At 52.4% G+C, this 11,605-nt stretch overlaps 1 protein-coding gene across 1 annotated transcript; it reads left to right on the forward strand.

Annotated features, from left to right (window-relative positions):
* The first annotated feature begins 274 nt into the window (after positions 1–274).
* SLC2A6 (solute carrier family 2 member 6) lies at positions 275–11,184 on the forward strand. The gene is made up of 10 exons (XM_044440131.1): positions 275–380; positions 2,103–2,265; positions 3,747–3,953; positions 4,845–4,944; positions 5,693–5,904; positions 6,476–6,628; positions 7,194–7,302; positions 8,167–8,340; positions 10,199–10,344; positions 10,695–11,184. Exons 1-10 carry the CDS (start codon positions 277–279, stop codon positions 10,896–10,898), a joined length of 1,572 nt encoding a protein of 523 aa, XP_044296066.1. The 5' UTR covers positions 275–276; the 3' UTR covers positions 10,899–11,184.
* The last annotated feature ends 421 nt before the right edge of the window (positions 11,185–11,605 follow it).

An 11,605-nucleotide genomic window follows, 5' to 3' on the forward strand; every position in this document is an offset into this window, starting at 1 on the left:
CCCCCACCCTGCTGGAATTGCACACTCTGGGATCTTTCTCTCTCTCTTTCACTTTTGCTTTTTTCAACACTCCTTATCACTCATGACTCTGGGAAAAGCCCGGCTTGGAAGGGTGAACCACAAGGGTGTTTTCTGAAAGGGGAAGCTGTTTTTCTGCTGGCAGAGGAGACGAAGAAAACCTGCCACTACTCTGCCCAGCTCTGGCTCACTGCTGCCCGCTCGCCTGCCCGCCCGCCCGCCTCTCCATCACTTTGGCAACAAGGGATGGATCAAGACATGGATCCCAACCTCAGCGAGCCGTTCCTGAGCATGAGGCGGGGAGAAGACTATCAGACTTTCGGGGAGAACGATGCCCGTCAGATGGAGAAGGAATATTACAAGTAAGGTCTCCACCTTTCTCACATTCCCCATTCGTCTTGGCTGCCCTATGCCTGGAACTCTATAGAGGGTCCCCCACCTCTCTGCCTTCCTTCCGCAAAGCCTTTGGCTCAAGCTGCTAGTCCTTACCTTCAACTGAATAGAAGCTTACTCAGCTGCGCTTGCTTGTGGTCCATCCAAGCCTTCCTCAACTGGGTGCTCTCCCAAAAGGATTCACACTTACTGGCCATGCTGACAGGGGCTGATGGTAGCTGAAGTGCAAACCATCTGGGGACACCATGTTATGGGAAGCTGTTCCTCCGTATTTATTTATTTATTTATTTATTTATTTCCTTCCTTCCTTCCTTCCTTCCTTACTTAATTTAAGCTTTTATATGCTGTCCATGTTAGCCAAGTGGCTAAAAAGCTAAAAAGCACCCAAAAGCTAAAAAGCTAAAAGCTAAAAAGAACCCAATGTAATGAATAATACAACATGATATGGGTCATAAGACACCATTCCATATCCAATGAAATACAAATAAATAAATAAATGATGCTCATTCCACAGCAATTCAGTGACAGTATAAGTAAAACTCAGCATAAAATAGCATTTAAAATGTCTAGCAGTTGAAACAGTGGGAGAATAGAAAGGTTTTAGCCTAGCGCCAAAAGGCATAAAGCGCCAGCACCAAGCACACGACTCTGGGGAGCTGATTCCACAACCGGAGTGCCATGACCAAGAAGACCCTTCCTCTTGCGGCCACCTTCCTTACATCTTCAAGACTGGATTTCCAGAGATGAACTTCGGTGGATGATTTTAAGATCCAGGTAGTCATATATGGGAGGAGATGCTCCTTCAGACATCCAGGCCCTAAACCGTTTAGGGCTTTATATGTCAAAGTGAGTGCCTTAAAGGCAGCCTGGACTTCAACTGGTAACCAACATAGATGATGTTACCCTTGGTTCCCCCCTTCCTTGTGGTCTTCTATGTAGTTGTAACTTCGCATTGTAAGAGCCTTATTTGATTATTTATTATATTTGAATCCTACCTTTTTGCCTTTCAAGGAACTCAAGGCAGCTTACATCATTCTCCTGTTCCTCTCAGTCTTGCCCTTACAACAACCCTGCAAGGTAGGCTGGGCTGAGAGTCTGTGCCTGGCCCAAAGTCACCCAGTGAGCTCCATGACCAAGTGGGGCCAATAACCCGCATCGCCTGAGGCCTGGTCCCACAATTTTAACCACTACACCAATGGGTTCTCCTTGGGGCAAGGAGCCCGTCTTTTTGCTTAAATTCTTCTGCCAAGCACTATGACATCGCAGTAGTCAATCTGGCTTGCTACCTGTTTTCACTGACATCGTACAGTCCCCACTAATATGAGGAGCTTTTGGGGATGGACCAGTCCTGAATGGGCAGTTGGGAGCCTCTGGACCCATGCTTGCTAACGATAAAGCTGCTAGCACTGTTTTGTTGCTACGGGTTGTTACGGCAATCAGCAAGTCGTGGACTCTCGGGGGCAGGACATGGGGTTGACACTAGTTGTTGTCAGAGTCCACAGGTCCAACTTACGGTGGAGTCCTCCTTCAAATGAAATGCTGAGCACCAACAGGAGAAGGGACTTGGGTTGGTCCCAGGCCTTCCCAACCTTGACAAAGCTTTTCCCATCTTCAGAGTGGACCTCCTTCCCCACCACTTCCAGACCCCGCTCCGTCCCCTAACTGTACCCTTCTTTATCCTTCTGTCTCAGGACTGTTAAAAACGGGCGCCTTTTGCTCGCTGCTTTTGCTGCCGTCTTGGGGAACTTCAGCTTCGGTTTTGCTTTAGTTTACCCCTCCCCGGTCATCCCAGCTTTGGAAGAAACACCGGACTCCAACTTGAAGCTGACAGAAGCAATGGCTTCCTGGTTTGGGGTAAGTGGGACCAGCTGCTTGGAGGGGCAGTGGGCTCTCCCACACTGGGGACATTCAGAAAGAAGCTGGGCAGCCCTCTGAGTGGGCTGGTGTGGATTGGTGGGCAACAGCAGGGGGCTGGACCCGAGGGCCTTCATACCCCCTTCTGCTGTTCTTTGATTCTGGGAAGAGCAGCTGGCTGGCAGAGCTGTGGAGTGGAGGCCCGGCTGTTGCTTGTGGCGAATTAGCAGGGCTGCCCGGGGGGGGGGGGGTCTTAGGGTGCGTTCCAGGTCTGATGGCCAGATGTTTTAAGGTTTGTAGACAGACTCCTCTGTGAGGGCCAGTGCTTTGACTCTGCAGGAGCCTTTAGCGATTTCGATCGTCTGTGTTTACACAACACAGTTGTGTGAATGGCAGCATGAGTGGATTTTGCATACGGTCAGTGCTAGCCAGGTGGGCAAGCTTCAGTCAGTGTGCCACCCAGCTAAAGCATCCTCCACGGCGAATCCATTATAACCAGTTTGGCTGTGAGATAAAAGATGCCACCTGTATTAGCAGAAGCGACTTTGGTTCTGGTGTGTTCCTGTAATGCAGAGAGGCATTGAACCTCTTTCTGCCTGAGGGGCAGATTCCATCTTAGAGAAGATCTCAGATTCGTCCCAGCAGCCTGAAGTTCAACAACCCTCTTCTAACAGTCGAATGAGGAAAGCTGCATTCCAGTGGGCTTGAACAGCGACATTTGCTAATCGATTAAAGGGTATTTTTTGGCAATGGTGAGGCTCCAACCCTGTGCAACCACAATGAGAAATAAAAGAGTCACCGTGGCTTTCCTGCCGGTGAATCATTGCCCTGGTGTCTTTATGGATCCCTGACACGAGCATCGCTTGGCGAAACAAGCTTGCATCACTCTCCCGGCCCGCCAGCAGTGCCGGTTCCTCTTCTTTCTTCAGCCTCCCTTCCTGCGTGCGAGAGCTCTGCTCCTTCGCAGGCTTATTTTCTAAAACTGTTCAGGACACTTTAGGGTGCAGCCTTAACCGCCCCCCAGCATTGTCTGGGTGGCCGTCGTACTTTGGGAGTCTGAGCACAAGTCCTCTGACACTGAAGGCTGAGCCCCCACCTCGGCCCCCCACCAAGCACCCCGCTCAGCCCTCGGCATGGCAGCTTCCCAGCCCCCATTCTCAAAACAGCCACCTAAAGAAAATGCAGGGTAAGAAGTAAAGCGGCGGCAAAGAGAGCCAGCACACCTGACTCTTTCCATTAGGAGCTTGTTCACCTCTAAGTTTAGAGACTTACAAGCATCTGCCACAAGGGTGGTAGGACGCCATCCCTCCAGATGTCAAACCTGTTTTTGCTGTCTTGAGGACTAGAAACTTGATTTGAAAAGAGAGAGCTTGACTTCTCAGGATGCAGCTTCTCAGCCGTGCAGGCGTTGCTTGGTTGCAGGCCACAGTCAGCACCGAGTAGCTTTCCTACAGCCTCTCCTCGTGATCTGTGTGTTGCAGTCCGTGTTCACCCTGGGAGTTGCTGCGGGCGGTTTGGGCACGATGTACTTCAACGACCGACTGGGGCGCAAGCTGAGCATCATGGTCTCCGCCGTGCCCTCCGTCGCTGGGTACCTCTTCATTGCCAGCGCTCAAGAGATCTGGATGCTGCAGGTGGGAAGGCTGCTTACAGGATTTGCAGGTGGCATGACGTCTGCAGCCATCCCAGTAAGTAAGCTGTGCGGCGGCAGCAACCGACTCTCACTGCATCTGCAAGGGTCGTTTTCTGCAGAACTGAAGCGCCCCCTTGCTCCTTTTCCCCGGAGGATCCAGCCAGTGGTGCCCCCAGACCCAAGCCCGGCCTTCCCCCCTTGGCTCTTCTCCTTTCCAAGTGGCCCACTTTCCAGATTCAAACATCCCATTCAGCTCAGAGATAGCACTACTAACTAACCTCAGCTTGCAGGGCAGTCGCTGGATGCCGGCACTGGGCCCATGGACGCCCTGTCTGCCCATGGAAGCGCCCACCGCAGGTGGCAAGGCCAGGCAGTTCATTCCATTCCCCCCCAGCGGCTTTGAGGGAATGGGGAAGCCCACGAGGGGCGGCAGGAGACACCAGCATCCCTGCCAGGGCTGCCTCCACTCCAGCACAGGGCCTGGTGCTCTTTTGAGGGGCTTGCACCCAAGGCCCAGATGGGGCCCAATATTTCTCTGGGGCACATCCTTCCTCTTCTTTTTACTGGAAGCCGTGAAATAAGTTCAATTAAGCAATCTTTCGAACAGGGAAGGAAAGGGCTGGGCTGCCCTGAATTAATCTGGGCTGGAGTTCTCCCTCTGCTTTCCAGGCAGAACTGCTGGGCATGGGCTCCAGCACAAGTACAGGACATGTGCCCACGAAGCCGCAACCCTTTGCTTTGGATTGCCTCTGCACGCTGCCACGACCACGGTTTGCATTCCAGGATATGCTGCTCCATCACAAAGGGAGAGGTTTTTACTAGGAAAGTGACTTGGGCAAGAAGGGCAGGAAGGTTCAATGGATGGCTGACAGTGCTGCTGCTGCTGGCACAACCGTCTCGGGCCAGTCCCAGCCTGTGCCACTTGCTTTCCCCGTGCTTTCCCCAGGTCTACATTTCCGAGATTTGTCACCCCGGCATCCGAGGCGCACTGGGCTCCTGTCCTCAGATCATGGCCGTCTTGGGTGCCCTTTTCCTCTATGCTCTAGGCAAGTACCCAGTGTGGATCTTGGGGGAATGGAAACGAGTCACCAAGCTTCTCCATTTTGAGACACAGCCCTTAATGGCAAAGGCCTTTGAAAGGAAGTGCGTCTTGTTCTAAAAAGGTGAGGGTACCTTTTCCCCCTCCTTGGCACCAAGCCGACCCCATGCCTCGGCCTCAGGGGTGCAGCCTACAGACTGGACAAGAAGGGCCAGTTCAGCCGGCTCTCCAGACAGCAGAGTTTTTATGACGCTTGTTTGGAAAAACAGACATTTCGCAACAGGGCCTTGCCCTTACCCAGTGTTCTGAACCCTGCGTGTTAACCCCTTCGGGCAGCTTTGCCATAGATACCCCAGAGTGATTGAAGTTGGCCTGAATTGATGCCATAAAAACAATATCCCCCCAGCACACGTACCCAAGAGATCTGTGCCAAGATGCACAATTTTTCAGCCATTAAATTTTCAGCAGAATGGCCCAGAGCGCAGCTTTCTGTGCAGAACTTTTTCGGTGGGAAACACACGTTCTCAACAGCTAGTTTGGGAGACTCATCTGGCACTAGAGCGCTGCTTTTCCCAGGACCGTCCCAGACACTTTCTCTGCTCTGAGGAGAGGCATGGAGGTCTGTCGAGCTAGAGCTGGGGAACATGTGCAGGAGGGAGCTGCAGCACTCCGGCCCTGCTTGTGAGATCCTGTGGGGAGCTGTCTGGCCACTAGGTGAGCAGAGAGCCGGACTGCCCTTCTTACGTTCGTTGCAGGCCTTGCCGTCCCCTGGCGCTGGCTGGCTGTGGCGGGCGAAGTGCCAGTCCTCCTCATGATTGCCTTGCTTGTCTTCATGCCCGACTCGCCCCGGTTTCTAATCTCCTGGGGGAAGGAGGAGGAGGCTCTCCGTGCCCTGGCATGGCTGAGAGGGAAGGACACCGATTACTGGTGGGAATACGAGCAGATAAAGGACACTGTGCAGGGACAGGTACGTGCCACAGCAAAGGGCAGCAAGGAAATTCCTGGGGCTTGCCCAAGGGCTCCTGGCTAGACAGACATGATCCCGGGGGTGGAGGGGCTCATGCAGCGGCATTTGGAGAGCCAGAGAAGGGAGACCTGCTCTCGCGCCGACCCCTGGAGGTTCCCTTTAGAAGTCGGCTTGCATCCTCTGCCGTGGGCGCTGGGGTCTTTCGGGTTGCTTCCACACCCGGCAAAGGTTCGACTTCCGCATCCTGCCGACACCTCCCTCTGGCTACATAAATGCTGCCACTCAGCTCCAGGTAGAGGGTGGGATGAGTCAGCTGCACCTGTCCAGGTGGGCACATCTGTCTGTGCTTCCCGATTGGTCTGCGGGTTGGCGTAATTCATGACCACAAGCGATGCTGGCTGGGGCCGATGGGAATTGTGGCCCTGCTGGTCTTCCTTTGCCTGCTACTCCCGCTGTGGGCTGTGCTGGCTGGGAAGCATGGGACTCGTAGTCCAGCCCAGCTGGAGGGCACGTGGAGGTCAGAGGCATGGGAGCTGGATCTGACGGGGGCTTCCGATCTGCACATCCGCAGAGCGAGCGCATTACGTGGGCTGAGATCAAGACGCCGTACATCTCCAAACCCATCCTGATCACCTTGCTCATGCGGTTCCTCCAGCAGCTCTCCGGCGTCACCCCCATCCTTGTATACCTGCAGCTCATCTTTGACAGCACAGCAGTCATTCTGGTAACCTGCCCCACTTCACTCCCCCTTTCCTCCACCGTCTAACCTGGAATGTGGACCCCAGAGAGCTGTAGATTGGGAGACCAGTTCTTCGCCCTGGGGGGTTTGCACAAGTTCACATTAGCTTTGCACTGATGAACACATTCTCCACTGGGAAAAACCCTCATTCGGCCAGTGACCGGCCCACAGAACAAATGGAGCCCGGCAGTGGGCAAAACACAAACGGAAACCGTGCTTCCTTTAATCCCCGCTGGCCGAAGAAAGCCAGAGGCCCCCGGCCTGGTGGTATAACGCATAACACCGAACCAAAGGCCCCTGTACTCCTTCCTGCAAGGGTTTTCTCATGGCCAGCAGGCACCCCCACGATGCAGCTTGCGCTGCTGGAAGCCTGCAGGCTCCTTCCAGGCCCGCTGAGAAAATAATGATGACTTGCGGATTCCAGCAATTCTGGCTGATTCCGGGAGCTTCTCCCTCTATAGGAAACTGACCCTGTTCAAAAAACGTTTCCACTGGAAAGGGAAACCTCACAGGTGCTGACCCTGGTCGGTGCGCCTGTTTGTCTTTGCAGCCACCGCAATATGACGCGGTCATCGTGGGAGGTGTCCGTTTGGCGTCCGTGCTGGTGGCTGCTTTCTCAATGGATAAGGCTGGGAGGAAGATTCTTCTCTATATCTCAGGTGAGCGTTTCATTCACTGCATCCCACCCCATGGCATCTCCAAGGTCTTTCTGGAGCCTTCAGCCCAAAGGCCTGACTCCAAAAGAATCAAAGGGGCAGTGGAAGAGCTGCATGCTTGGCAATCACAGTGATGGGACCTCCCGAATTAAGAGGAGTACCCAAGTCCACAAGCCTTTGGATGAGGGCCAGAGGCGGGACTTCCCCACTCCTTCAAGGCTGGAAACTGCACACAGGTAGTTGGTGGAACCGAGACAAAAGCATGTGAGGCCAAAAGACCTGAGATCTAACAACAGGATGGCAGGCGGAATGTGCAACTGGTTTCAACGAGTTCAGATTTTTATGACTCCCAACCTGCAGATTCCACAGTGGACCACATTTCTAAGTTGCACAGACTTCCAGACCCTTCTTTTTTCAGTTTTCCAGAGCTGTACACAAATTGTTTGTACACATAAAAGAATTGCCAAAAAGCGGCTGGAAACTACATTAATATATGCACCATTTCTAAAATTGAAAAGCACTAACTGAAACACACCTGTAGGCTAAAGTGTAAAAACATGGATTTGGGGGCCTTTGCACGTACGTCCTTGTGTGCTGAGGTGCATTTTTGCAAATGCACACGTTTAGAAGTGTGAGCTTTGGGATGCCAGTGCAGGTTCAGGAAAATGCTAAAACCCGTGTGCAAGCCCCACTCGTAAGCACACACATTCTCACACCCAGGGGAAGGGAGAACGAGCCACAGGCAAGTCTGTGTGGCAGGGCAGGATCCAGAGGCTTGGAAGAAGAGGACTGCCAGACCAGGCAAGAATCCTCGGACGTCCAGGCCATCCCTTAAGTCGTGCGTTTGGCTTTCTTTTCTCATCGCAGCTGTCATCATGCTCATCTCAAACCTGACCCTGGGATTCTACATCCGCTTCATCCCTCTGCAGTCCCATAATGCCTCAGGGATACCACCTAATGTTACTCAGGAGGGCTTTGTCACCCACGTGACAACTGGCCTGACCGTCATTCCTCTGATTGCCACCATGTTCTTCATCATAGGTGAGTACCTGGGTTAGGTAGGTATCCTACAGGTTAGAGTGCTGGGCTGGGGCACAGGAAATCCAGACTCTAGGCTTCCCTTGGTCATGAAGCTCACCAGAGGACTTTGAGCCAGTCCTAGCCTAGACTACCTCACAGGGCTGTTGGGAGGAAAACATGGCAAGGAGAAGGACCACATAAGCCCCCTTGCAAGTTGTGACGCAGCCCTGCAACACTGGCAGGATATAAATGTCTGTCGCTACTCATCATGTCTGTGTCTCCCACTGCAACCTGTGCCCTTGTGTACAGTTCTGATCCCTGCACCTGAAAAGGGGCATTGTAGAGTTGGAAAAATCCAGAGCAGGGCAGTGAAAGTGCTCGAGGCATTGGACCACTAATGCTTACAAAATCTGAGATCGCTCAGCTTAGAACATGGGTCCTCAAACTATGGCCCGTGGGCCGGATGCAGCCCGCCATGCCCATTTATCCTGCCCACCGTAGAGGTTTTGGACTCACGGCAAGGCAGCCGCTTGCTCGCACGGAGATCGTTTTGGGCTCGCTCAGAGAAAAGGATCTCCTTGCGAGCTAGCCGGTGCCTCACCGTGCGTGTGCCCAATGGCGGCTTGCTCACAAGGCGATCGCTTTGGACTTGCTCGGAGAAAAGGATCCCCGAGTGTGCCCGTGTGGCCCACGGCCCGGCCTGGGCGCCCCCCCGCTGCACCGGCTTGGTGGCCCGTGCCTTCACCAGCAATCCTTCAACTGGCCCCCTGTGGAAAAAGTTTGAGGACCCCTGGCTTCGGAAAACAGGAAGCTAGTAGGAGCATTTGAAGGGATGAATGGTGCAGAGAAAACAGAGAGGGAGCCCCTCACATCACGCCGGCCTGTTTGCCCAGAGACCTTCCACCGGCGGGAACCCGCTCAGTGCCTGAGCAGGCTGCGGCACTGGGAGTTGTTGGGTGGGTGGTTTGTAGCTGTAGCTGCATAACGATGCAGAATTGCTTTGATTTTAATTCCTTTGTATTGCTGCTACTGTTTTAGAAACTTTATGGATTTTGTCAGTTGTTGTGTTTATTGCCTCATGTAGCTGATTTGATTTTGGTTTGTTCTGAATTATTGTACCTCGTTTTATATTGTATTTTACTGTACCTTGTATTTTGTCAATTGTCCTGAGAGCCTTTTATGGCTAAGTGGTGGTTTAGAAGAGGAGGAGGAGGGGGTGCAACAGCTGCACTGCTGCTGCTGCTGGTGTGGATGATGATGATGATGAGACTGAAGGCTCATATCTGTGAAAATTTGGATCCCCCTCCTCGGGCACTCTCACAAAATGGCTTCCATGTTGCTGCTCATGAAACATTTGAGAAATAAAATGAAAAAAACAGGAGAGGCAAGAAAGAGGTCTCTGGACAGCAGGTTAGAGATAGCTTAAGGACAGACACTGAGGGTGCCTTTGTTCCCTGAGTGAGGAGGTTCTAGATCTTGCTGGGTGACAACTCCTCTCTGCCTGCCCAGTGATCCGGGGGGATGGGAGCTGTGCTTCAAGGAGGTTTGGCAGGTTTGGCAGGCCCTACCGCCACCATACAGATGTATATATTGCTTCACCTACTTGAAAAATGTCTGTAACACAACCACACTTGGAAAATGCAGCTGATAGTTTTGACCCACACCCAAGAATGCCATGAGAGAGACAGACAAGGGGCAAAAATGAGCAAGCCGGATTGTCCAGGAGTAGCACGAGCCGGAGCACATCTCCTCGTGAGGAGATATTATGCTGTTTTTGTGGCATCCAGAGAAGGCGGGATTGGAACTTCTGTGCTCAGAGGAGTCCATGTCCAAATGTGCCCGTGTTCACCCTCCAGGCCTTGGCTTTTCCCGTCTCTAGGTTATGCCATGGGTTGGGGCCCCATCACCTGGCTGCTGATGGCTGAGGTTCTCCCGCTGAAGACCCGGGGGATAGTGTCTGGGCTGTGCGTGCTCGTGAGCTGGGTGACCGCCTTTGTCCTGACAAAAGTCTTCTTGTTGGTTAAGGTAAGCCAAGCCAATGTGGTCTGCCCGGAGCATGCTCATGGACACAAACAGATGTCCCAACTGCAGAGCTTTCTCCCGGCAACTGGAATTTTCCTGGACAAGCTGAGAGCAAAGCCATTTCAACCCAAGGATTACACGCCACTTTGTGGCAGCGTTCGGATGTTGCCTTGCAGTGATGGGAGAAGCCAAAGACAAGACCCAAATCCCCCATATACTGAATTATCTAGCAAGCTCTAGAAAATAGACTTTTACATTCATCCAAAAGATGTCGTCATGTGCTCATGAAATTAATCTTCATTTTCCACTTACTTTTTGTCCTGTCTTACGGATGGCTTGTTTCATTTCATCAGGAAAAGTACGGCCTGGACGTGCCCTTCTTTTTCTTCAGCATCATCTGCGTGATGAACCTGATCTTCACTTACCTCATTCCGGAAACCAAAGGAAGGTCTCTGGAGAGGATAGAATCGTACTTCCGAACTGGACGGAAATCGTTTCTGGAGTCCTTCCGGCGTTCTCAGCGAGGTCCCAGAAAAAGTTCACATTCAGACAAGTGAAGCTTTTGTGAGTAATCCCTGTTGACCTCTTCTGCAAGCAGAGACCTCACCCCTTTGGGAAACGCAGAGGTAAAGCATGAGATGCCCCTTGGCAGATGTCCATTTGTAGCAGCCGCAGAATTGGAAGGACAAGCCAAGTAATCTTTGGTTGGTTCTCGTGTCTGCCGTGAACTGCTTAGGTGTCCCTCACTCTCGATCTGCAGTATGGAAACAGTAGCGCTGACCTACCTTGTCAGGTTGTTGCAAGGGTTGTGAATAAAATAAATACAAAGAGCTTTGAACCACATAAGGCACCGTACGAGTGTCAAGCAGCGTTCATTTCACCAGGGATCCAGAACCGTTTTTCAGCTCGAGGGCTGGATTTTATTTCCAATAATTTCTCAGGGTCTACATTCCTGTGGTGGGTGGGACAAAAAGGAAAGGGGGAGGGGCCAAAATAACAGCATAGCAGTAGGCGAAGTGTGCAAGCAGGCTGACTTTTTCTGGCATTGGCAGGGAGCTTTGCCTCCATGTGGACTAGTGCCATTTTAAATAATGTCTTGGGGTTTTTATTCTCCTCACACTGGTGGCAGACTGAGTGTGCTGGGTGCATGGCCAAAGCCAGGGGTGTGGACATTGAGGCTCACGGCTCCCTGAGTGTCTGCAGAAGTCCACGCACCTTTCCCAGCTCACAGACCATTTGGGGGCTTCTTAAATTTGAAAAGGTC

Source organism: Varanus komodoensis, unplaced genomic scaffold (assembly GCF_004798865.1).
Source record: "Varanus komodoensis strain SLA01 unplaced genomic scaffold, ASM479886v1 scaffold36, whole genome shotgun sequence".
NCBI lineage: Eukaryota > Metazoa > Chordata > Lepidosauria > Squamata > Varanidae > Varanus > Varanus komodoensis.